Source organism: Hemitrygon akajei, chromosome 1, assembly GCF_048418815.1.
Source record: "Hemitrygon akajei chromosome 1, sHemAka1.3, whole genome shotgun sequence".
In the NCBI taxonomy this organism is placed as follows: Eukaryota; Metazoa; Chordata; class Chondrichthyes; order Myliobatiformes; family Dasyatidae; genus Hemitrygon; species Hemitrygon akajei.
Window position 1 is genome coordinate 42,095,296 of NC_133124.1, and position 22,842 is coordinate 42,118,137.

General features: G+C 41.6%; 1 protein-coding gene across 1 annotated transcript in view; it reads right to left on the reverse strand.

Moving 5' to 3' along the window:
• The window catches only part of LOC140726026 (cytochrome P450 7A1-like), a 40,376-nt gene that overhangs the window by 3,520 nt on the left and 14,014 nt on the right, over window positions 1-22,842 (reverse strand). Inside the window, exons 3-5 of the mRNA XM_073041925.1 lie at window positions 18,074-18,684; window positions 14,314-14,444; window positions 721-899 (exon numbers count right to left, since the gene is read on the reverse strand). Of these exons, the coding sequence (XP_072898026.1) occupies window positions 721-899; window positions 14,314-14,444; window positions 18,074-18,684 (921 nt within the window). The remainder of the gene's footprint in view (window positions 1-720; window positions 900-14,313; window positions 14,445-18,073; window positions 18,685-22,842) is intronic.

Sequence of the window (22,842 nt, forward strand, 5' to 3'; positions counted from 1 at the left end):
AAAACAATCTGGTGGCTGGAATCATACCTGCTGTAGAAGAAATTGGTTGAGGGTGTCAGAGGGCAGTTATCACTCTCCGAGGATATCCTGCAGCTTTTTTTTAAAAAAAATGAAATCTCTCCTTCTTTAGATATTTCATCAATGATATTAGCACTAACATAATTTCTGGAATGGGAAGTTTGTGATGATTCTGCAGTGCCCAGTTAACATCTGATTACAACACAGTCCCTATGTAAGAATCCGCACAATGCGTAAGCTCATAACCATAACTAGAAAATAACATTTGCCCGTCAGAAGTATTCAAACCTGCTACCATAAGAAAATAGCATGAATTTATTTAAAGGTAGTATGCATAGAGAAGGAAGTAAATAAGGAAAATGTTGATAGACCAGGGGGAAGTAAAACAGAATTGGGTTGTGTTGAAGGTTAACATTAGCATTGACCTGTTTGGCCAATTATATAGACTCAATAGGGATGAAATATTTGTCAATAATTATCATTCACTTGGAAGCAATATGAAGGAAAACATTTGTAAGACAATAACAAAATGAATGGAAACCCACACTTAAATCACAAGACAGCTCTTTCAACATCATGCTACGTATCTCTGTCATGGTAATAAAATTTAAGTGATTTACTGGATCATAACACTCAGAATTCAATGCATAAAATTATTCATACAGGATTTAAGGTGCAAAATGTTGATATTATTTTACCTACCAAAGGGTCCTCATAGACATCTGGGTCCAAATGTAGTAGCTGAGGATATAAGCAAATATGATCTCCTTTTCGCACAGCCACCTTTACATCAGAATCCAGTGACAGCACAAAGTCCTCAGTGGCAACACGTAACATCATTGATGCACTGGATAAGCGGAGAACTTCATTTACACAACTACCTGTAAGAATGTTTTTCAAAGAATTCTTTAGCAAAAATTCACAGGACATAACAAGTCTACACCTTAACTACAGTAGCAATGATGTCAGGCAGTATGGTATAAAACATTACTTCAACTGAATAATTCTAATGTTGTGTAAAGCACAGCACTCAAGAAGATTATGACTGTCACTGCAACCACAACTAATTTGTTGCTTAAACATCTAATTTTAATAAAATTACAAAGCACTTCAAAATACAAGCGTCTTACAAAATGTTTCTGGACCTGGAGATTAATTTATTCACAAAAATCATACAGAATTTAGTATATGGAGTGAGATTGGTCATGCCAGTTAATAATGCGCTCCCCGGCTTAATCATAGCTTTTAGCAGCCCTGTAGGTTTCAGCTCTTCCAACACACATTCAGGTATTTTACAAATATCAAGAATGTTTCTGGCTGTACTGGACATTGAGGTAGAGAGGTCCAATTTGTAAGGAATTATGAAATGCAACATTGAAGATTGTAATCTCCAGACTGCAGCTTGGCCCATTGAGTACAGAAAGAAGAAAGCTCATCTAACTATATGGTTGGATACTTGTTACAGGGGAAATAATTTAGATTCTGGGTACACAAATCCTTTGTCATACTTAGCTTCTATTATTAATACTAACGTGAACCATGATCTCTGGATTTGACCTTCCCCTCAAGAACAGTCTGCAGCCATTTACTCTTTATGGTGCCAGGAAGACAACTTAAGTTCCCTGTCATTACATGTACAGCCACAGAAGTATCTAAGTGCTCTCCCAACTGTGGAATGGCTGAATTTCCAGTTAAATATTCCTTTCTTCTCCCTCCTGTGCAGCTGAGTCTTTCATGCAGGTATGGTTTTGCACTGACTGCAGTTGTCAGAGGGAACCATCTCCTCGATCAACATTCAGAATTAGATACAGATTAGACAGCAAAATGGCCTAAGGGACTCCACTTGTTCTTTGTGTTTGTCAGTGACAGTCACCCATCGTTGTGCCCTCCCCCCACCCCAAAAGCCTCCTCACAGATGGACTGCAGTGAATTTAACTGTGTCCTCTTGTGGCAACCATTTCAGCCCTGGGAAAAAGCCTCTGACTATCCATACAATCAATGCCTCTCATCATCTTATACACCTCTATCAGGTCACCTTTCATCCTCTGTCGCTCCAAGGAGAAAAGGCCGAGTTCACTCAACCTATTCTCATAAGACATGCTCCCCAATCCAGACAACATCCTGGTAAATCTCCTCTTCACCCTTTCTATGGCTTCCATATCCTTCCTGTAGTGAGGAGACCAGAACTGAGCACAATACTCCAAGTGGGGTCTGACCAGTGTCCTATATAGCTGCAACATTACCTCTCAGCTCCTAAATTCAATTCCATGATTAATGAATGCCAATACATGGTACGCTTTCTTAACCACAGAGTCAACCTGCGCAGCTACTTTGAGCGACCTATGGACTCGGACCCCAAGATCCCTCTGATCCTCCACACTGCCAAGAGTCTTACCATTAATACTATATTCTGCCATCATATTTGACCTACCAAAATGAACCACTTCACACTTATCTGGGTTGAACTCCATCTGCCACTTCTCAACCCAGTTTTGCATCTTATCAATGTCCCACTGTAATCTCGGACATCCCTCCACACTATCCACAACACCTCCAACCATTGTGTTATCAGCAAACTTACTAACCCATCCCTCCAGTTCCTCATCCAGGTCACTTATAAAAATCATGAAGAGTAAGGGTCCCAGAACAGATCCCTGAGACACCCCACTGGTGACCAACCTCCATGCAGAATATGACCCATCTACAACCACTCTTTACCTTCTATGGGCAAGCCAGTTCTGGATCCACAAAGCAATGTCCCCTTGGATCCCATGCCTCCTGACTTTCTTAATAAGCCTTGCATGGGGTACCTTATCAAATGCCTTGCTGAAATCCATATACACTACATCTACTGCTCTTCCCTCATCAATGTGTTTATTCACATCCTCAAAAAATTCAATCAAGCTCATAAGGCACGACCTGTCCTTGACAAAGCCATGCTGACTATTCCTAATCTTATTATACCTCTCTAAATGTTCATAAATCCTGCCTCTCAGGATCTTCTCCATTAACTTACCAACCACTGAGGTAAGACTCACTTGTCTATAATTTCCTGTGCTATCTCTACTCCCTTTCTTGAATAAAGGAACAACATCTGCAACCCTCCAATCCTGCGGAACCTCTCCCATCCCCATTGATGATGCAAAGATCATCACGAGAGGCTCAGCAATCTCCTCCCTCACCTCCCACAGTAGCCTGGGGTACATGTCATCCGGTCCCGGCAACTTATCCAACTTGATGCTTTCCATAAGCTCCAGCACATCCTCTTTCTTAATATCTACATGCTCAAGCTTTTCAGTCTGCTGCAAGTCATCACTACAATCACCAAGATCATCTTCCATAGTGAATACTGAAGTATTCATTGTTACATACCCCGTAACTGGGTGTCTGACCAGCAGAGAAAGAAGAATTCGTTGGAGTCTGGTGGTACTATATATCAAAAGTGTTTATTAGTAAAATAAGCAAAACAATACCAATAATGCAAATATACATATAACACAAGTTAGCAGTAATAAACCTAAAAGTGTAGGAATAATAATAAGCAATAATAAACAAGCTCTATCGATGTCTAGGGGTAAATGAATTGTCATAGAAAAGTATAAAGTTCAGTTCAGTTCATGACTGCTGGGGTAGTTATGCTTGTTGTGTTGTAATCGTTAGAGTGAGAGGGGGAGAGAGAGAGCGAGAGATTAAGCAGTTGCAGTCAGCAAACCTTCCTGTTGCCTTTTGATTCCGTTGCACCGTTGTTGTGGTGGTCATTCAGCTATGACCACTCCGTCCTTCAGCTAGACCGTTCTTCTGTGGTGGACTCGTCACTCTGGCATGAGTGGACACACATACAAGTCCCCACCGGCCCTGCTGTAACACTGAGTTTTACTGACCAATCTCCTGGTTTGGTCTCCGAAGCCCCCACCTTTCTTGTGGGTTCCAACACTCAGTGTCCACTGGCGTGCCTGAAGGGTGTCTCTCCAGACCTGTCTTTTTTATCCCTACTAACAGGGTCTCAGGTATCCATCAATTCTGAATGACTGTGTCCATCAAATCAGGCCACTCCCGCAGTCCACTGAGGAATGTTAATGAGCAAAGTAGTAGGAAGTAAATAATCCTTATAGAAGTCAAAATACAGTAAATCAACAGTCTCTCTCCCCCTCTTACCTGTAGCAAATGTTCTTGCCTGGGCTTTATCTCTCTCTCATGAGCAGCATAACAACTGGAATAGTTCGTAGTTCTCAGGAGGGGGGTTGGGAATGGTTAACCCTTCACCCCATTGTCCATCAGGTCTGTTCATCACTCATAACATCATTAAGTACCTCTGCTATTTCCTTCGGTTCCATACACACTTTCCCACTGTCACACTTGATAGGTCCTATTCTTTCACGTCTTATCCTCTTGCTCTTCACATACTTGTAGAATGCTTTGGGGGGTTTTCTTAATCCTGCCCGCCAAGGCCTTCTCATGGCCCCTTCTGGCTCCCCTAATTTCCTTCTTAAACTCCTTCCTATTAGCTTTATAATCGTCTAGATCTCTAACATTACCTAGCTCTCTGAACCTTTTGTAAGCTTTTCTCTTCTTCTTGACTAGATTTACTACAGGCTTTGTACACCACAGTTCCTGTACCCTACCATAACTTCAGTCCCATTGGAACGTACCTATACAGAACTCCACACAAATATCCCCTGAATATTTGCCACATTTCTTCCGTACTTTTCCCTGAGAACATCTGTTTCCAATTTAAGCCTCCAATTTCCTGCCTGTTAGCCTCATAATTCCCCTTACTCCAATTAAACGCTTTTTTAAACTTGTCTGTTCCTATCTCTCTCCAATGCTATTGTAGAGGGGACAGAATTATGATCACTATTTCCAAAATGCTCTCCCACTGAGAGATTTGACACCTGACCAGGTTCATTTCACAATACCAAATCACGTACAGCCTCCTGTAGGCTTATCTACATATTGTGTCAAGAAACCTTCCTGAACACACCTAACAAACTCCACCCCATCTAAACCTCTTGCTTTAGGGAGATGCTAATCAATATTTGGGAAATTAAAATCTCCCATCTCGACAACTCTGTTATTATTACACCTTTCCAGGATCTGTTTCCCTATCTGCTCCTCGATATCCCTGTTACTATTGGGCAGCCTTTAAAAAACACCCAGTAAAGGTATTGACACTTTCTTGTTCCTAACCTCCACCCACGGAGACTCTGTAGACAATCCCTCCATTGTGTCCACCTTTTCTGCAGCCATGACACTATCTCTGATTAACAGTGCCACGCCCCCACCTCTTTTGCCTCCCTCCCTGTCCTTTCTGAAACATCTATAACCCTGCACGAGAAGTAACCATTCCTGTTCCTGAGCCATCTAAGTCTCTGCAAATGGCCACCACATCATATCTCCAAGTACTGATCAATGCTCTCAGCTCATCCATTTTGTTCACAACACGCCTTGCATTAAAATAGACACATCTCAAACCTTTGGTCTGAGCGCATCCCTTCTCTATCACCTGCCTATCCTCCCTCTCGCACTGTCTACAAGCTTTCTCTATTGGTGAGCCAACCTCCTCTTCTCCGGTCTCTTCAGTTTGGTTCCCTCCCCCCAACAATTCTTGTTTAAACTCTCCCCAGTGGCCTTAGCAAACCTCACTGCCAGGATATCGGTCCCCCTGGGATTCAAGTGCAACCTGTCCTTTTTGTACAGGTCACACCTGCCCCAAAAGAGGTCCCAATGATCCAGAAATCTGAATCCCTGCCCCCTGCTCCAATCCCTCAGCCACGCATTTATCCTCCACCTCATCCTATTCCTATTCTCACTGTCACGTGGCACAGGCAGTAATCCCAAGATTACTACCTCTGCGGTCCTGCTTCTTAACTTCCTTCTTAACTCCCTGTAGTCTTTTTTCAGGACCTCTTCCCTTTTCCTACCTATGTCATTGGTACCAATATGTACCATGACCTCTGGCTGTTCTCCCTCCCACCGCAGGATATCTTGGACGCGATCCAAAACATCCGGACCCTGGCACCTGGGAGGCAAACTACCATCCAGGTTTCTTTCCTGCGTCCACAGAATCGCCTGTCTGGCCCCTAACTATACAGTCCCCTATTACTACAGCCTTCCTCTTCCCTTGCCCACCCTTCTGAGCCACAGGGCCAGTCTCTGTGCCAGAGGCACAGCCACTGCTGCCTCCCCCAGGTAGGCTGTTCCCCCCCCCCCCCACCCCAAACAGAAGTACTTATTTTCAAGGGGTACAGCCACAGGGGTACTCTCTAGTACCTGACTCTTCTCCTTCCCTCTCCTGACTGTGACCCTGGAAAAGGAAAAGGGCCCAAAGCAAAAGTTTGGGCACCCTGTATGGTCAGTACTTAGTAACACCCCCTTTGGCAAGTATCACAGCTTGTAAATGCTTTCTGTAGCCAGCTGAGTCTTTCAATTCCTGTTTGGGGGATTATTGCCCATTCTTCCTTGCAAATGACTTCTAGTTCTGTGAGATTCTTGGGCCATCTTGCATGCACTGCTCTTTTGAGGTCTATCCACAGATTTTTGATGATGTTTAGGTCGGGGGGACTGTGACGGCCATGGCAAAACCTTCAGCTTGCACCTCTTGAGGTAGTCCATTGTGGATTTTGAGGTGTGTTTAGGATTATTATCCTGTTGTAGAAGCCGTCCTCTTTTCATCTTCAGCTTTTTTTTTTAGAAACAGACAGTGTGATGTTTGCTCCCAGAATTTGCTGGTATTTAATTGAATTCATTCTTCCCTCTACCAGTGAAATGTTCCTCATGCCACTGGCTGCAACACAAGCCCAAAGCATGATCGATCCACCCCCATGCTTAACAGTTGGAGAGGTGTTCTTTTCGTGAAATTCTGCACCCTTTTTTCTCCAAATATACCTTTGCTCATTGCAGCCATTTAACTTCATCAGTCCACAGGATTTGTTTCCAAAATGCATCAGACTTGTTTAGATGTTCCTTTGCAAACTTTTGATGCTGAATTTTGTGGTGAGGACGTAGGAAAGGTTTTCTTTTGATAACTCTTCCATGAAGGTCATATTTGTGCAGGTGTCGCTGCACAGTAGAACAGTGCACCACCACTCCAGAGTCTGCTAAATCTTCCTGAAGGTCTTTGGCAGTCAAACAGGGGTTTTGATTTGCCTTTCTAGCAATTCTACCAGCAGTTCTCTCGGAAAATTTTCTTGGTCTTCCAGACCTCAACCTGACCTCCGCTGTTCCTGTTAACTGCCATTTCTTAATTACATTATGAACTGAGGAAATGGCTATCTGAAAACACTTTGATATCTTCTTATAGCCTTCTCCTGCTTTGTGGGCATCATTTATTTTAATTTTCAGAGTGCTAGGCAGCTGCTTAGAGGAGCCCATGGCTGCTGATTGTTGGGACAAGGTTTGAGGAGTCAGGGTATTTATAAAGCTTTGCAATTTGCATCACCTGGCCTTTCCATAGCCTTAAGCTAATTAAGGTCTGAGACCTTGGTTAAAGCTATCTGAGAGCTCAAATCTCTTGGGATGCCCAAACTTTTGTATGGTGCTCCTTTCCTTTTTTCCCCCACTCTAGAATTTGACAAAACAAAAATAATACACTAATCTATTCATAGTAACAGAAATTTTGACCAGGGGTGCCCAAACTTCTGCACGCCACTGTATGTAGCCACACAGTCATGGGTATAGAGAGAGTAGAGCAGTGGGCTAAGCTTACACCCCTGATGAGCACCAGTGTTGATAGTCAGCGAGGAGGTATTATCACCAATCTGTACAGATAGTGGTCTTCTGGTTAGGAAGTTGAGGATCCAATTGCAGAAGGAGGTACAGAGGCCCAGGTTCTGCAACTTCTCAATCAGGATTGCAGGAATGATGGTGTTAAATGCTGAGCAGCATCCTGACATAGTGTTTGTGTGGTCCAGATGATTTAAAGCCATGTGAAGAGCCATTGATATTGTGTCTGCCATAGTCATATTGTGACACTTATTCCCAATGTGGTGTTGGAAGTACTCCTGTTGACAGATACAAAGAAGGATTGTTGCTAGCTTGGATTGCATTTAGAGAGACAGCATCCTTCAACTTTTCCACAACTTCTGAAGCATCCAGGATATCAGCCTCCCTACTAGGATTGCAAAGGAATGCCTTCACTGGTGCCCTGGCAATATTCCACACGCCAGTGCAGAAAGCGTTTCTTTGTACCTTGATGTAATTTGGCAACCGAACTCCATAATGTTGAAATAGTGATGAAGCAGTGTATGCCAAGCCTCGGGGGAAGCAACTAAAATACTAAATGGAACTAGTGAACTTTCATATGTGATGCAGAGGTTAATTGCCAGAGACTACACAGTCACTGGAAATTTAAATGTGATGGCAAGGCTTGCTGTCAATGGTCTCTCCACCTGAAAACAAAGCCAGCGACGTGGGGTCCTCTTACTGAAATGGTACATCCTACAAGCAACCTGGAGAGAGAATCTCTTCAATCACGGTCTGCACCAATCTTCCTCCATCACCAGACGGCAAGAATCAAGATCTCATACTTGTCAGTTGGCATAAGGCATCCTTGATCTATACACTACAAGACCACAAGCCACAAGAAGAATTAGGCCATTTGGCCCATTGAATCTGCTCTGCCATTCCATCATGGCTAATTTATTATCCCTCCCAACTCCATTCTCCTGACTTCTCCCTGTAACCTTTGACACTCTTACTTATCAAGAACCTATCAACCTCCTCTTTAAATACACCCAGTGACTTGGTCTCCACAGTTGTCCATGGCAAAGAATTCCTCAGATTCACCATTCTCGGGCTAAAGAAATTATTCCTCATCTTCGTTCTAAATGGGCATCCCTCTATTCTGAGGTCCTCTGATCCTACATGCCCCCACTATAGGAAATATCCTCTCCATGCCCATACTATCTCAGCCTTATAATATTCAATAGGTTTCAATGAGAACCCCTGTCTCCTTCATCTAAACCGCATTGAGTACAAGCCCAAAGCTATCAGGTAGACCTCATACATTAACCCTTTCATTCTCAATAGGATTCTTGGGAACCTCCTCTGGACACTCTCCAAGGGCAGCACATCCTTTCTTAGACAAGGGGCCAAAAACTGCTCGAAGTGTGATTTGACCAATGCCTTATAAAGCCTCAGTATTACAGCCTTGATATCCTAGTCCACTTAAAATGAATGCTAACATTGCATTTGCCTGCCTTACCACTGACTCAGCCTGCAAGTTAACCTTTAGGGAATCCTGCATGAAGAATCCCAAGTCCATTTCCACCACTGCTTTCTGAATTTGCTCTCTGTAGAAAGTAGTCTATGCCTTTATTCCAACTACCAAAGTGTATGACCATATAATTCTCTAGGCTATATTTCATCTGCCATTTCTTTGCTCATTCTCCTAATCACAAGACAAAGGAGCAGAAGTACGCCATTCGGCCCATCGAGTCTGCTCCGCCACTCCATCATGAGCTAAACTATTCTCCCATCTAGTTCCAATTTCTGACTTTTTCCCCATAATCCCTTGATACCCTGACTAATTAGATACCTAACAATCTCCTCCTTAAACACACTCAATGATCAGGCCTAATCTAAGTCCCTCTGCAGTCCTACTGCTTCCTCAAGACTACTTGCCCCTCCACCTATCTTTGTATCATCCACAAATTTCACCACAAAGCCATCCTCCAAGTCATCAACATACAACATAAAAAGAGTGTTCTCAACACCAACTCCTGTGGAACACCACTGGTCACCAGCAGCCAACCAGAACAGGCCCCATTTATTCCCACTGTTTGCCTTCTTGCCAGTCAGCCAATCTTCTATCCATGCTGATATCTTTCCTGTAACACAATGGGCTCCTATCTTACTTGGCAATCTTATCTGCGGCACTTTGTCAAAGGCCTTCTGAAAATCCAAGTAAACATCATCCACTCTCCTTTTATTTCCTCAAAGATTTCCCACAGATTTTTCAGATAAGATTGTCCCTCAAGCCAACCATGCTAACTTTAGCCCATTTTATCATGTACCTCCTACTTGAAATTCCTCAGTGTTAACGTTTCAGAGGACCTGTCCTGGGCCCAGCACATAGGTACAAATACAAAGTACTGCCTTGGAAATTTGAGAAAATTTGTCACGACTCCTAAAACTTTGAGAAACTTCTGTAGTTGTGTGGTGCAGAATACATTGACAGGTTGCATAACAGCCTGGTATGGAAACACTAATGCCCTGGAACAGAAAATTCTACAAAAATTAGCGGATATGGCCCAGTCCGTTACGGGTAAAGGTCTCCCCACCATTGAGCACATCTACACAGAGTGTTGTCACAAGAAAGCAGCATCCATCATCAGGGACCCTCACCATCCGGATTATGTTTTCTTCTCACTGCTGCCACCAGGAAATTGGACCAGGAGCCTCAGGACTCACTCCACCTGGTTCAGGAACAGTCATTACCCCTCAGCCATAGGGCTGTTGAAGCAGAGGGGATAACCACTCAGCTTCACTGCCCCATCACTGAACTGTTTCCACAACCTATAGATTCACTTTCAAGGACTCTTCATTTCATAATGTCAATATTTATTGCTTATCTATTTATTACTATTATTATTATTCCTTTTTTTAAAACTTCTTTTGGATTTTTCAGAGTTTATTGTCTTTTGTACTGGTTGTCTGCTCTGTTGTTGCATTTTTTCATTGATTCCATCATGGTTATTGGATTTATTGAGTATGCCCACAAGAAAATGAATCACAAGGTTGATTATAGTGACATATATGTATTTTGCTTATATATTTACTTAGAACATTGAACCTTCAAACTCCTGGAGAGTAATCCATCTGGCTTATCTATTTTCAGACCTTTTAGTTTCCCCAAGCACGTCTCCTTAGTAATAGCAACTACACTCACTTCTGCCCCCGAACACTCTTGACTTTCTAGCATACTGTTGGGTTCATCCACAACGAAGACTGATGCAAAATACTTCAGCTCCCAACTATGATCTCCAACAGTGCCCACAATGTCATACCTCCCAGTTTCTAACTGTGCTACAAGATCATTTACTGATACACCATCAATAACTCTGAGACGTGAGGCGAGATATAGGCTTTTATTGACTGGAAGAAAGAACAAGCAGCAATTGACCACCATGCTACGTCCTGGAGACTGAGAGGCAGGGCTCAGGCCCCAATCGCCTTTATACAGGGGTCTGTGGGAGGAGCCACAGGAGCAGTCAGCGGGGGGGGCGTGTCCAGACAGGTATATGTAGTTCACTACATCTACCTTATTCCATTTATTGTGTGCAATCAGATGGAACAGCTACAGACCTGTATTCATCACCCTTTTTGATTTTGCCCCCATGTTATCAAAAAGTTGAAATCTTCACTTTCTAAACGTTTTATCTTTCTATTTATACTGAGATTTCCATAAGCTCTCCCAACCTCACTTTCCCTTTTACCTTATCCTCACTTTACCAAACTGTTGGACTGCTCACCAGATTTTTGACTTTAAGGCACCAAAGGCACTCTCTACTTGTCTCCACTGGCTCCGGTAACATTGATGTTTGTAAAATGATTCATTTTAAGATCCAGCCTCACGTAACCAACCCTGAACACCACCTGGATGCAATCAGTGACTCACTGAACTTGGCAAAGCTGTGTCATTAGCTGCTCTCTACTCAAAACTGAAGGTGATAAAGTCCTCACAACTTTGGCAGACAGCATACCCAATGCAGAAATATTGTAAAAAGCAAAGTACGTCATAGATCAGATCAGTCACTACCATCTGGATTCAAAGGCTAAAGTTCAAAATCGCATTGATCTTTTTTTAAAAAAAAAAGATAGATTAATCCAGCCATTGGCGATTGGCTGGAGCTTTACCTGCAGCAAATAGTAGATGTCCATCCCCCTACCTTTGAATACAATCCCCGTCAGTGAGAGGGAGATAGGATTTTGGTTTTTAGGCCTTGGTTTGTAGACCTTGGTTTATTGGTCTCGATAGACCATGGATTTGCGCCTTGGAAAGTTTCCAGGGCACAAGCCTGGGCAAAGTTTTTTTTTTTTTTAAATGGAGGACCGGCAGTTGCCCAAGCTGCAAGTCTCCCCTCTCCATGCCACTGATGTTGTCCAAGAGAAGGGCATTTTGGTTTACTGTACCCTGAAACAGAACAGGATTCAACTCTACCTCCTTTGGAAATCTCTTCTGTACTTACACTTTTTATTATGCTCCTGGTGATGTGGCACAATCCATGGAATTTACACAGAAGTATTCAGGAGATTACAAGCAGGACAGATAAAGGGAATGCTGTGGATGTTGTATATTTGGTCTTTCAGAAGGCCTTTGACAAGGTGCCACACATGAGGCTGGTAACCAAGTTAAGAGCGCATGGTATTACAGGAGAGTTACTAACATGGTTAGCATTGGCTGATTGGTAGGAGGCAGCGAGTGGAAATAAAAGGATCCTTGTCCAGTTGGCTGCCAGTGACAAGTGGTGTTCCACAATGGTCAGTATACTAATGATTTAGATGATGGAACAGATGGCTTTGTTGCCAAGTTTGCAGATGATACAAAGATTGGTGGAGGGGCAGATAGTGTTGAGGAAACAGGTAGGTTGTAGAAGGACTTAGACAGATTAGGAAAATGGGCAAGAAAATGGTAAATGAAATACAATGTTAGAAAATGCATGGTCATGCACTTTGGTAGTAGAAATAAATATGCAGACTATTTTCTAAATGGAGAGAAAATCCAAAAATCTGAGATTCAAAGGGACTTTGGAGTCCTTGTGCAGAATACCCTCAAGGTTAGCTTGCAGGTTGAGTTGGTGGTGAGGAAGGCAAATGCAATGTTAGTATTTATTTCAAGAGGTCTTGACTACAAGAGCAGGGATGCAATGCTGGGGCTTTATAAAACACTAGTGAGGCTGCATCTTGAGTGGTGTGAACAGTTTTGGGTTCCTCATCCAAGAAAAAAAGTGCTGGCATTAGAAAGGATCCAGAGGAGGTTCACAAGGATGATTCCAGGAATGAAAGGAAGCATTCACATTTCATTCAAGGATGGAATTCCTCATATTCCATCATACGAGGAATGTTTGATGGTTCTGGGTCTGCACTCACTGGAATTTAGAAGGATGAGGGGGGGTCTCATTGAAATCTTCCGAATGATTAAAGGCCTGGACAGAGTAGATGTGGAAAGGATGTTTCCCATGGTGGGGGAAACTAGGACAAGAGGGCACAGCCTCAGGATAGAGGGACGTCTGTTTAAAACAGATGCGGAGAAATTTCTTTAGCCAGACAGTGATCAATTTATGAATTTGTTGCCACATGCAGCTGTGGAGGCCAAGTCATTGGCTGTATTGAAGACAGAGACTGATAGGTTCTTGATTAGACACAGCATCAAAGGTTACGGAGAAAAGGCCAGGAATGGGGTTAAGGAGGGGAAAAAAAGATCAGCCATGACTGAACGGTGGAACAGACTGATGAACTAAATGGCCTAATTCTCCTCCTACATCTTATGGTATTCAGGGTGAAGGTAGTATAAAATGCAATCTGTTCCTCAATATTTACCAGGGCTCCCCTCACAAGTTACTGCTATATTCGTATGTCACTGGCAAGATCTCTCTTCGAAAATTGCCTCCAGAAATTATGAGAGGTTGGCTACATCGGCTACATCTTTAAATAGTGCAGTTGCTGTGTGTGGTGACCCCACGCTCCGCCTCCCCCCCCCCACCCCATGGTGGGAACACCTACGGCCAGAAGACTCAGCCGCAAGATAGACGAGCCTCTTTTTAGAGCGGAGTTGAGAAAGAATTTCGTTAGCTGGAGAGTGGTGAACATGCAGGTTCGTTGCCACAGGCAGCTGAGGAGGCCAAGTCTGTTTGTATATTTAAGGCAGAGGTTGATAAGTTTTTGACTGGTTAGGGCATGAAGGGATATGGGGAGCAGTAGGAGATTGAGGCTGAGAGGATGGAGTGGCAGAGAAGACTCGAAGGGCCAAATGGCCTAATTTTGCTCCTATATCTTATGGTCTTAATCAAAAGTAATTGTTATAAATTTAACTGGAGGCACCAAGTTAAGCATTAGACATGTGTATTCTACTTTCTACAGAATATCTGTTAGTCCGTCACATCCATGGAAGTGGCAGCAAAACTTTTCAGCTTAGTGGCGTTCAACACAACCTTGCATCTCATGAAATAGTTAAACACCAAGCACAACATGATAGCACTGTAGTTTTGTGACTACTTTAGTTCAAAGTCTCAATTTTACTATTGATATCTATTACAGAAATATGTACCAGGGTAACATGTGTGATCATGATCTTACCCACAACTCTCATACTCTCTAGTTGTTCTTTGGTAAATGTGATAGGATTATTAGCGTCTCCAATTTTTTGATTTGTTATGCGAAGTAGGTCGTCAAGTTCATTTCTCACTGCTTTCAATGCTTCTGGATACCTGCAAAACATGTAAAACTAGATAACTGGCAATATGAATGATATGCCACTGACAGTAAGAATGAAAGTTTATCATCTTTACACTTTCAGCCCTCTATTCATGTCTATTCAAAAAAACAAAGGTAGATTATGTTTTGTTTAAAAAAACATCATGCTCTGGATAGCCAAACAATCTGCAGGTCTCACTGTTGCAAATATCCTGCAAAGCAGATTAGACAGCAGGCAGCCACAAGGCCTCGAGGGAGGAATCTTGAACCCTTCCTGCACCATTAATCAGGGATATATCAAAACAATTGAAATCAATGACATTTTAAATTCCATATAAAATAATAAGTGTACTTTAAAAATAGTGAAATAATTTGAAATATTAAGTCAAATAAAGTAAGAACTACTGAATCGAGCTTTTCAATGTAATTGTCCTACTTATAGCAGTCACATTTTAAAAACAAGTAGGAAGCCAGATGCAAAATAACTCCATTCCTGGACTCAGCGTACTGTCCAGTGGTAAATTTTGAGACAAGTGTGCCAACCTCCAACATGTAATCTTGTTGTGTGCTGCAATGAGTTGGCAGAGACATGTGCAACAAACTGAGCTGTGTACTGGAGCAAGCCAATAGCTCTCTTTGCAACCACAGAACAGCACAATCTGTCCAACGTGTCAACAGTGTAGCTGCCATCAAGGAGCGAACTGTCTCAACTGGAAATTGCTAAAAACAATTACATTGGGGTAGGTTTTCTGAATCCCGTTTGCACTTATTTGGGTCTGTAATGCAAATTTATGATTTGGAACAGAAACAGATGTTGAACTTGTGCCCCAGGAGTGAGTCAAATATCAACAGGTGAAACTGGAAATTGACATACTAGACCACTGAGCAATAGTGGGATAGTTTAGAAAGGAATACTGTAAAGTTGCTGAATAGAGACAGCACTTAAAATTTCAGAATAACAGAAGAGAATAAATAGAACAAAAATTATACCAGGTTACCCAGATTTACTGATAATATTAATATGACAAAAGTATAAAAAATACAAGTGATCAAGGAAAGAAAAATAAAAAAACCAAATACAAGGAGAATGGTTCAAAACATAAAATAAAACATTTTAATACAAGGTGATCAACATCACAAGAACTGTTAATTGTTCTATGAATTTGTAAAGGTCAAACGGAACTTCCCAATAATACAAAAAAAGGTAGATAAATCTTAAATTATTTAAAACAAAGTTGAGAGACCAAGTAACTAAAACATATCAGAGAAGTTAATTAAGGTAAAGAGAACAAAATTGTGGAAAATTCCTCAAGAGCTTCATTTAGAATAGAAGTGTCACAAGACTGAGTTGTCAACAGAATGCCCTTTTTCAAAAAAGTTGTAGCATATTTGATCCAGGTAATTAGAAGACACTCAGAAAAATATTGCAAATAGAAAAAAAAAGGAAAATTTTATCTAAATCCTTAGTTTGAGATTAATATTGAGAACATAATTTAATCTGGCTTTTTTGACACTGATCAACAGAAAAAAGATTCATGTCAAAGTAAAAACAGGTCATTACAAAGTGATCCAAATTAATTACAAATATATAACACAAAATTATTGATTGCATAAGTATTCACCCCCTTTAATATGACACACCAAATCATCACTGGTGCAGCTAATTGGTTTTAGAAGTCACATAATTAGTTAAATGGAGATCACTGTGCACAGTCCAGATGTTTCAATTGATTGTAATAAAAATACACTTGTATTTGGAAAGTCCAATTCCTGGTGAGACAGTATCCTGGCAAAAACTACACTATGAAGATAAAAGAACATTCCAAGCAACTTTGTGAAAAAGTTATCGAAAAGCTCAAGTCAGGAGATGGATACAAGAAATTTCCAAGTCACTGAATATCCTTTGGAATACAGTTAATTCAATCATCAAAAATTAGAAAGAATATGGCTCAGCTGTGAGTTTGTCTAGAGCAGGCCTGGATTGGAGAGCATGTCATATGAGGTCAGCTTGAGTGAACTCAGCCTTTTCTCCTTGGAGCAACGGAGAATGAGAGGTGACCTGATAGAGGTGTATAAGATGTTGAGAGGCATTGATTGTGTGGATAGAGGCTTTTTCCAAGGGCTGAAATAGTTGCCACAAGAGGACACAGGTACAGAGTAGGTACAGAGGAGATGTCAGGGGTAAGTTTTTTTTTTTACTCAGAGAGTGGTGAGTGCGTGGAATGGGCTGCTGGCAATGGTGGTGGAAGCGGATATGATTGGGTCTTTTAAGAGACTTTTAGATTGGTACATGGAGCTTAGAAAAATAGAGGGCTATAGGTAAGCCTAGTAATTTCTAAAGTAGGGACATGTTTGGCACAACTTTGTGGGCCGAAGGGCCTGTATTGTGCTGTAGGTTTTCTATGCTTCTATGTCTTCAAAAACAGAGTGACAATTCAAGAAGGGGAGGCCACCAAGAGACCTATCCTCTGGAGGTTTTACAAGCTTAAGTGGCTGAGACAGGAGAGACTGTGCATACAACTGGTGCATGGCTGCTTAACCGGTCACAGTTTATGAGAGAGTGGCAAAGAGAAAGCTGGAAAAAAAACTCATGAAATCTCAGCAAGAGTTTTCCCAGAAGGCATTTGGGAGATTCTGAAGTCAGCTGGAAGGTACTATTGTCTGATGAAACCAAATTTGAGCTTTTTAAATCATCAATCTAAACACTATGTTTGATGTAAGCTGTTTGATGATGCACATCATCAAAAACTCACTATCCCTACAGTGAACCATAGTGGTGGCTGCATCATGCTGTGGGGATGCTTCACTGCAGCAGGCCCTGGAAGGCTTGTGAAGGTAGAGGGTAAAATGAATGCAGCAAAATACAGGGAAATCCTGGAGGAAAACCTGATGCAGTCTGCAAGAGAACTGCGACTGTATTTTAACTGAGGGAATAAGGCTGCATGATGCAGAAAACCATTTGTACTTTGATGATTCTGTTTGAAAAAGACATTATGAAAACTTCATCAATAGCTAACTAACATCTTAAAAAATTAATGGAATAACAGGTTTTATAACAAAATATGGTATATTCTTGATGCTTTGATGACAATTGTGTATACATTTTGGGTCCACAATATGGCAAAAATCAAATAAATTGACAAAATAGAGGACAAATGAAAAATATAAAAAACTTTAAATATTGTCTGTGTCAGAACAGAATACATCATGGAAGATTTGGAAAAGGGGTTTGAAGTTATAAAGGGATGAACAAGGTAGATTGGAAAAGGATGCAACAAAATGTCAGAGCATTAGAATTAATGAAAACAAGGACAGGGAGCAGACACAGACTCTTCAAACAGATCATTGTGAGACAGTAAAACAATCTGAATTTGTGCTATTTGAATAGGCACTGGGAAAAAAAATCTTGCTGTTTTAATTCTATTCTAAACAAAACAGATTGCTCATTAAAGAAGTCACATGGTTTTCATCCCATTTATAATGGTCAGTTTATTTCCAAATTAGATTTTCACCTAGGAGATGAAGATAAAACTGTGCCTGAGAGAAGGTATATTATTAGAAAAGTAGATTGAAAAAAGTAAGTAGGTATATCTTCAAATATTACAAATTAATCTTGCACAAGGAAGATTACCAGTAACAGTACCTTAATAGATAATAAATGCTCCAGAAACTAGTCGGGAGGGTATTGGCCTGTGAAGCCCACAGCATTGCAACGTGTGTCTTTGCCTTTTCAAGATCATCAAGTACAGGTGAACTGTCAAAAATATTTATTCTTTCCTCAATGAGGAGAGATTTATTGTCATTCTGATTTAAGACTTTAGGCATCAACATTTGTGCTAGAGCCAACCTTGATTCCTTGGCTGCTTTGAGAAACAATACTGGAATACCACCAGCTAAAGCAGGAAATGATGCGTCAAACACTTTAAAATTCTCCATTGCAGTCAGAATGGCAGCATTCTGTGCTTTGATCTTTTCAATGTCCTTTGCTTTCATTGCCTTTTCATTTTTCCCAAAGATTGTTAGAAACCCAGCTTGAAACATTATCTTGAATGAAAACTCTTCAAGCCATCCAGTGATCCATGCATCTGAGTCTAAGGAAGACTTCATTTGTGATATTACAAACTGAAGATTCTCCATCATACTTGTGGCCAACGGGCCCAAGGCATGTCCCTGCAAGGTCTTGTTGAAGATTTGATGAATCCCTTCATAATCTACCCCGTACTTAGCATCTTTAAAATCCACATGATTAAATACCTATGATAGATCAGATATGGCATAAGTTTTAATATGAAAATCAATTAAAATTAGTACTTACTATGCATCTTTGATTATGACAAAGCAGAATTCCATTTATCATCTTAAACAGAAATAAAGCAAATTGTAGCTTTAAAGCAAAAGCACACTAGTGCATTCTACTGTCAGAAGTTTAGCACACAAATACTTACTGTTTGGTGCTACATGTGCTTAGCTCACAATGTGAGCTTGTTGCAAATCTTTAACAATGTCAATTCTATTCCAAATAAAAGTTTGTCAGATGGTAACCTCTTACAAAGAGAATAGAGAGATTAAACTTGAACATGGTTCAGTAGCTTAAAGCACAAATTACTGCTTTGATGGAAATCACAAGGGCTTTCTGTAAATTAGAAAAGCTAATTAATTATACATGCAGAAACAATCTGCATTCATTTGAAAAGGATACCCGAAAGCAGTTTAAGGCTAAGAGATAAAGTCAGAGAGAAAAAAAAGGCATTTTTAGGTTGTAAAAAACAAGCAATAAACACAAATGATGGATTTCTATAAGGATCCTGAAAGAGTACAAACAAAAATATTTTTTGAATTTTAAGAGATCTAGCAAAGGTGAACAAAATGGAAACAAGCAGGAATCCAAGGATAAAGTAGTGCAGCGTCTGTTACATTTTATAACTGCAAAACATAAAACTAATTGAAAGGAAACCATGGAGCCAGGAATATTTCTGTGTTTATTTAATTTTGTGTTTCCATTAGTGAGATGTGTACGTATGACATGGTAGCATAATGATGAATGCAATTCACTAACTTTTACATTAAACCCAAAGAATTTTTAAAAATAATCAAAAGACATACAAGATTACTTGAATATTACTGAAATATTAAATACACAACACTCCTCTCTACTTAGCTACAAACTCCAACTCAATATAGAATGTCACCTGAACTACACAGTACATTTATTATATGGACATCCGCATCACGGTACATTTCAAATTGTCCCATTGAGGCCGAAAGATTTAATCTCTGTGGAATAACAACATTCCTGACTGTGGTGGGGGGAGGAGGTCACTTTGCTTAGCAGGTGAGACTTGTGACTGTGAAACAATCTCATGTTCTGGGGCCACCTCCATGGTTGTTGTAGGAGTTGACTCTGGGACAGCAGGAAACAGCTTTGGACACCTTTCTACACCAGCAATTGACTCTGCTCTCCTCAACTGAGGAATGTGTTGTCTCCAGATGATGACACAATCTCTGTTGTGTAGGAGAGTGGTCCAGTTCTGTCCATAATCTTTCCAAGCACACACTTTTGATCACCTCAGTACTCCCTCGCAAGGACTGCTTGTCCAGGAGTAAAACACTGAACCTCTCTGTTTGAGGAGCCCTCATTTTATTTCAGCTGTTTGTTCTGCGTTGTCCTTCTGAGATTGGGCTTGAAGAGACCCAAGCGTGAGCACAAGGGACGACCCAGGAACTGCACTGCAGGCAAGTTGTTGGTTGTGGATTCTGCAGTGCAATATATGAGGAAACTGGCAAGCAGCTGATTCAGTGCAATGTAACATGTTCTGCTGACACTGCTCACAGTGCGTTCTTTAGATCTGGACTGACCTTTCCACCAAGCCATTTGTGGCTGTGTGGTATGGTGCCCATGTAATATGTCTTATACCATTCATTTTAGGGAATGACTGAAACTGCGCCACAACAAACTGTCCTTTGGAAGAGGCTTCTCCACACATCAACGGTGTGGAACACTGTCGTGGAGGGTATTGGGAACACATCTGACCCACTTTATAGTTGCATCCACTACTACCAGGAAATTTCTACCCATGGCTGGAGTGCTCTCTTTGGCAGTCTGAGGCACCCAACTGCTTCAAACAGGCTTCAATTATACTGGTGCCTAAGAAGAATGTGGGAACCTGCCTCTATGAGTAGAAACATAGAAACCTGACAGCACAATACAGGCCCTTCGACCCACAAAGTTGTGCCGAACATGTCCCTACCTTAGAAGTTACTACTGTTACCCATAGACCTCTATTTCACTAAGCTCCATGTACGTATCCAAAAGTCTCTTAAAAGACCCTATCGTATCAGCCTCCACCACCGTTGCCAGCAGCCCATACCATGCACTCACCACTCTGAGTAAAAAACAACTTACCCCTGACATCTCCTCTGTACCTACTCCCCAGCACCTTAAACTGGAATCCAATCTCAGCCCAATTTGCAACCATTTCAGCCCTGGGGAAAAGCCTCTGACTATCCCCACGATCAATGCATCTCATCACCTCTATCAAGTCACCTCTCATCCTCCGTCGCTCCAAGGAGAAAAGGCTGAGTTCACTCAACCTATTCTCATAAGGCATGCTCCCCAATCCAGGCAACATCCTTTAAATCTCCTTTGCACCCTTTCTATGGTTTCCACATCCTTCCTGTGGTGAGGAGACCAGGACTGAGCACAGTACTCCCAAGTGGGGTCTGACCAGGGTTCTATATAGCTGCAACATTACCTCTTGGCTCCTAAATTCAATTCAACGATTAATGAAGGCCAATACACCGTATACCTTCTTAACCACAGCGTCAACCTGTGCAGCTGCTTTGAGCGTCCCATGGACTCTGACCCCAAGATACCTCTGATCCTCCACACTGCCAAGAGTCTTACCATTAATACTATATTCTGCCATCATATTTGACCTACCAAAATGAACCACTTCACACTTATCTGGGTTGAACTCCATCTGCCACTTCTCAGACCAGTTTTGCATCCTACCAATGTCCCGCTGTAACCTCTTGACAGCCCTCCACACTATCCACAACACCTCCAACCACTGTGTCATCAGCAAACTTACTAACCCATCCCTCCACTTCTTCATCCAGGTCATTTATAAAAATCACAAAGAGTAAGGGTCCCAGAACAGATCCCTAAGGCACACCACTGTTCACCGACCTCCATGCAGAATATGACCCATCTACAATCACTCTTTGCCTTCTGTGGGCAAGCCAGTTCTGGATCCACAAATCAATGTCTCCTTGGATCCCATGCCTCCTTACTTTCTCAATAAGCCTTCGATGGGGTACCTTATCAAATGCCTTGCTGAAATCCATATACACTACATCTACTGCTCTTCGTTCATCAATGTGTTTAGTCACATCCTCACTATCGTCCAGTAGCACTTACATCCACTGTGATGAAATGCTTCGAGAGGTTTGTGAAACATCAGCTCCTGCCTAAGAAGCGACTTGGATCCATTCCAATTGGTGCCATTTCATTGGCTCTTCACTCAATGCTGGAACATCTGGACAGCAAAGCTGCATACATCAGGATGCTCTTTCTTGACTACAGCTCATCCTCTCAAAACTAATCAATAAGCTTCAAGACCTTGGCCTCAATACATACCAGTGCAATTAGATTCTTGATTTCCTCACTTGCAGACCCCAGTCAGTTTGGATTGGCAAGAACGTTTCCTCCACAATCAGCACAGGTGCACCAAATGGCCGTGTAACTTGCCTCCTGCTCTACTCACTTATGAGTGTGTGTCCAAGCACAACTCCACTGCTATATTTAAGTTTTCTGATGACACCACTATTGTTGGCCATCTAAAAGGAAGTGGCAAATGTCCAGACACATAGGAGGAAGATTGAATACCTGGCTGACTGGTGTCACAACAACATCCTCCACTCAATCTCAGCAAGACCAAGGAGCCAATCATTGACTTCGTGAGGAGGAAACCAAAGGTCCATGAGCCAGTCCTCACTGGGGGAACTCAGAGGTGCAGAGAGTCAGTAACTTTAAATTCCTAGGTGTTATTACCTTCAGAGGACTGGTTGTGGGCCCATCACGCAAGTGCAATTACAAAGAAAGCATGCCAGCATCTCTACTTCCTTAGAAGTTTGCAGAGATTCAACGTGACATCTAAAAATTTGTGAAACTTCTATAGATGTACAGTAAAGAGTATATTGATTGTGTTTCCATGGCAGGCCGTGTTGCAGCCAGTCAATTTGTTTTTGCATTAGCCAATCACAGACCCACAATGCTGGCCCTCCTGCTATGTCCACATACAAGCCCAATGTGGCTTGTTGACTGCTTATTTCACACTTACAAATGTCATTCCCACAGGAGTTATTTTCCTCTAGTGTAAGTTAATAGTTGGATAACTGCAGGCTTCTGTT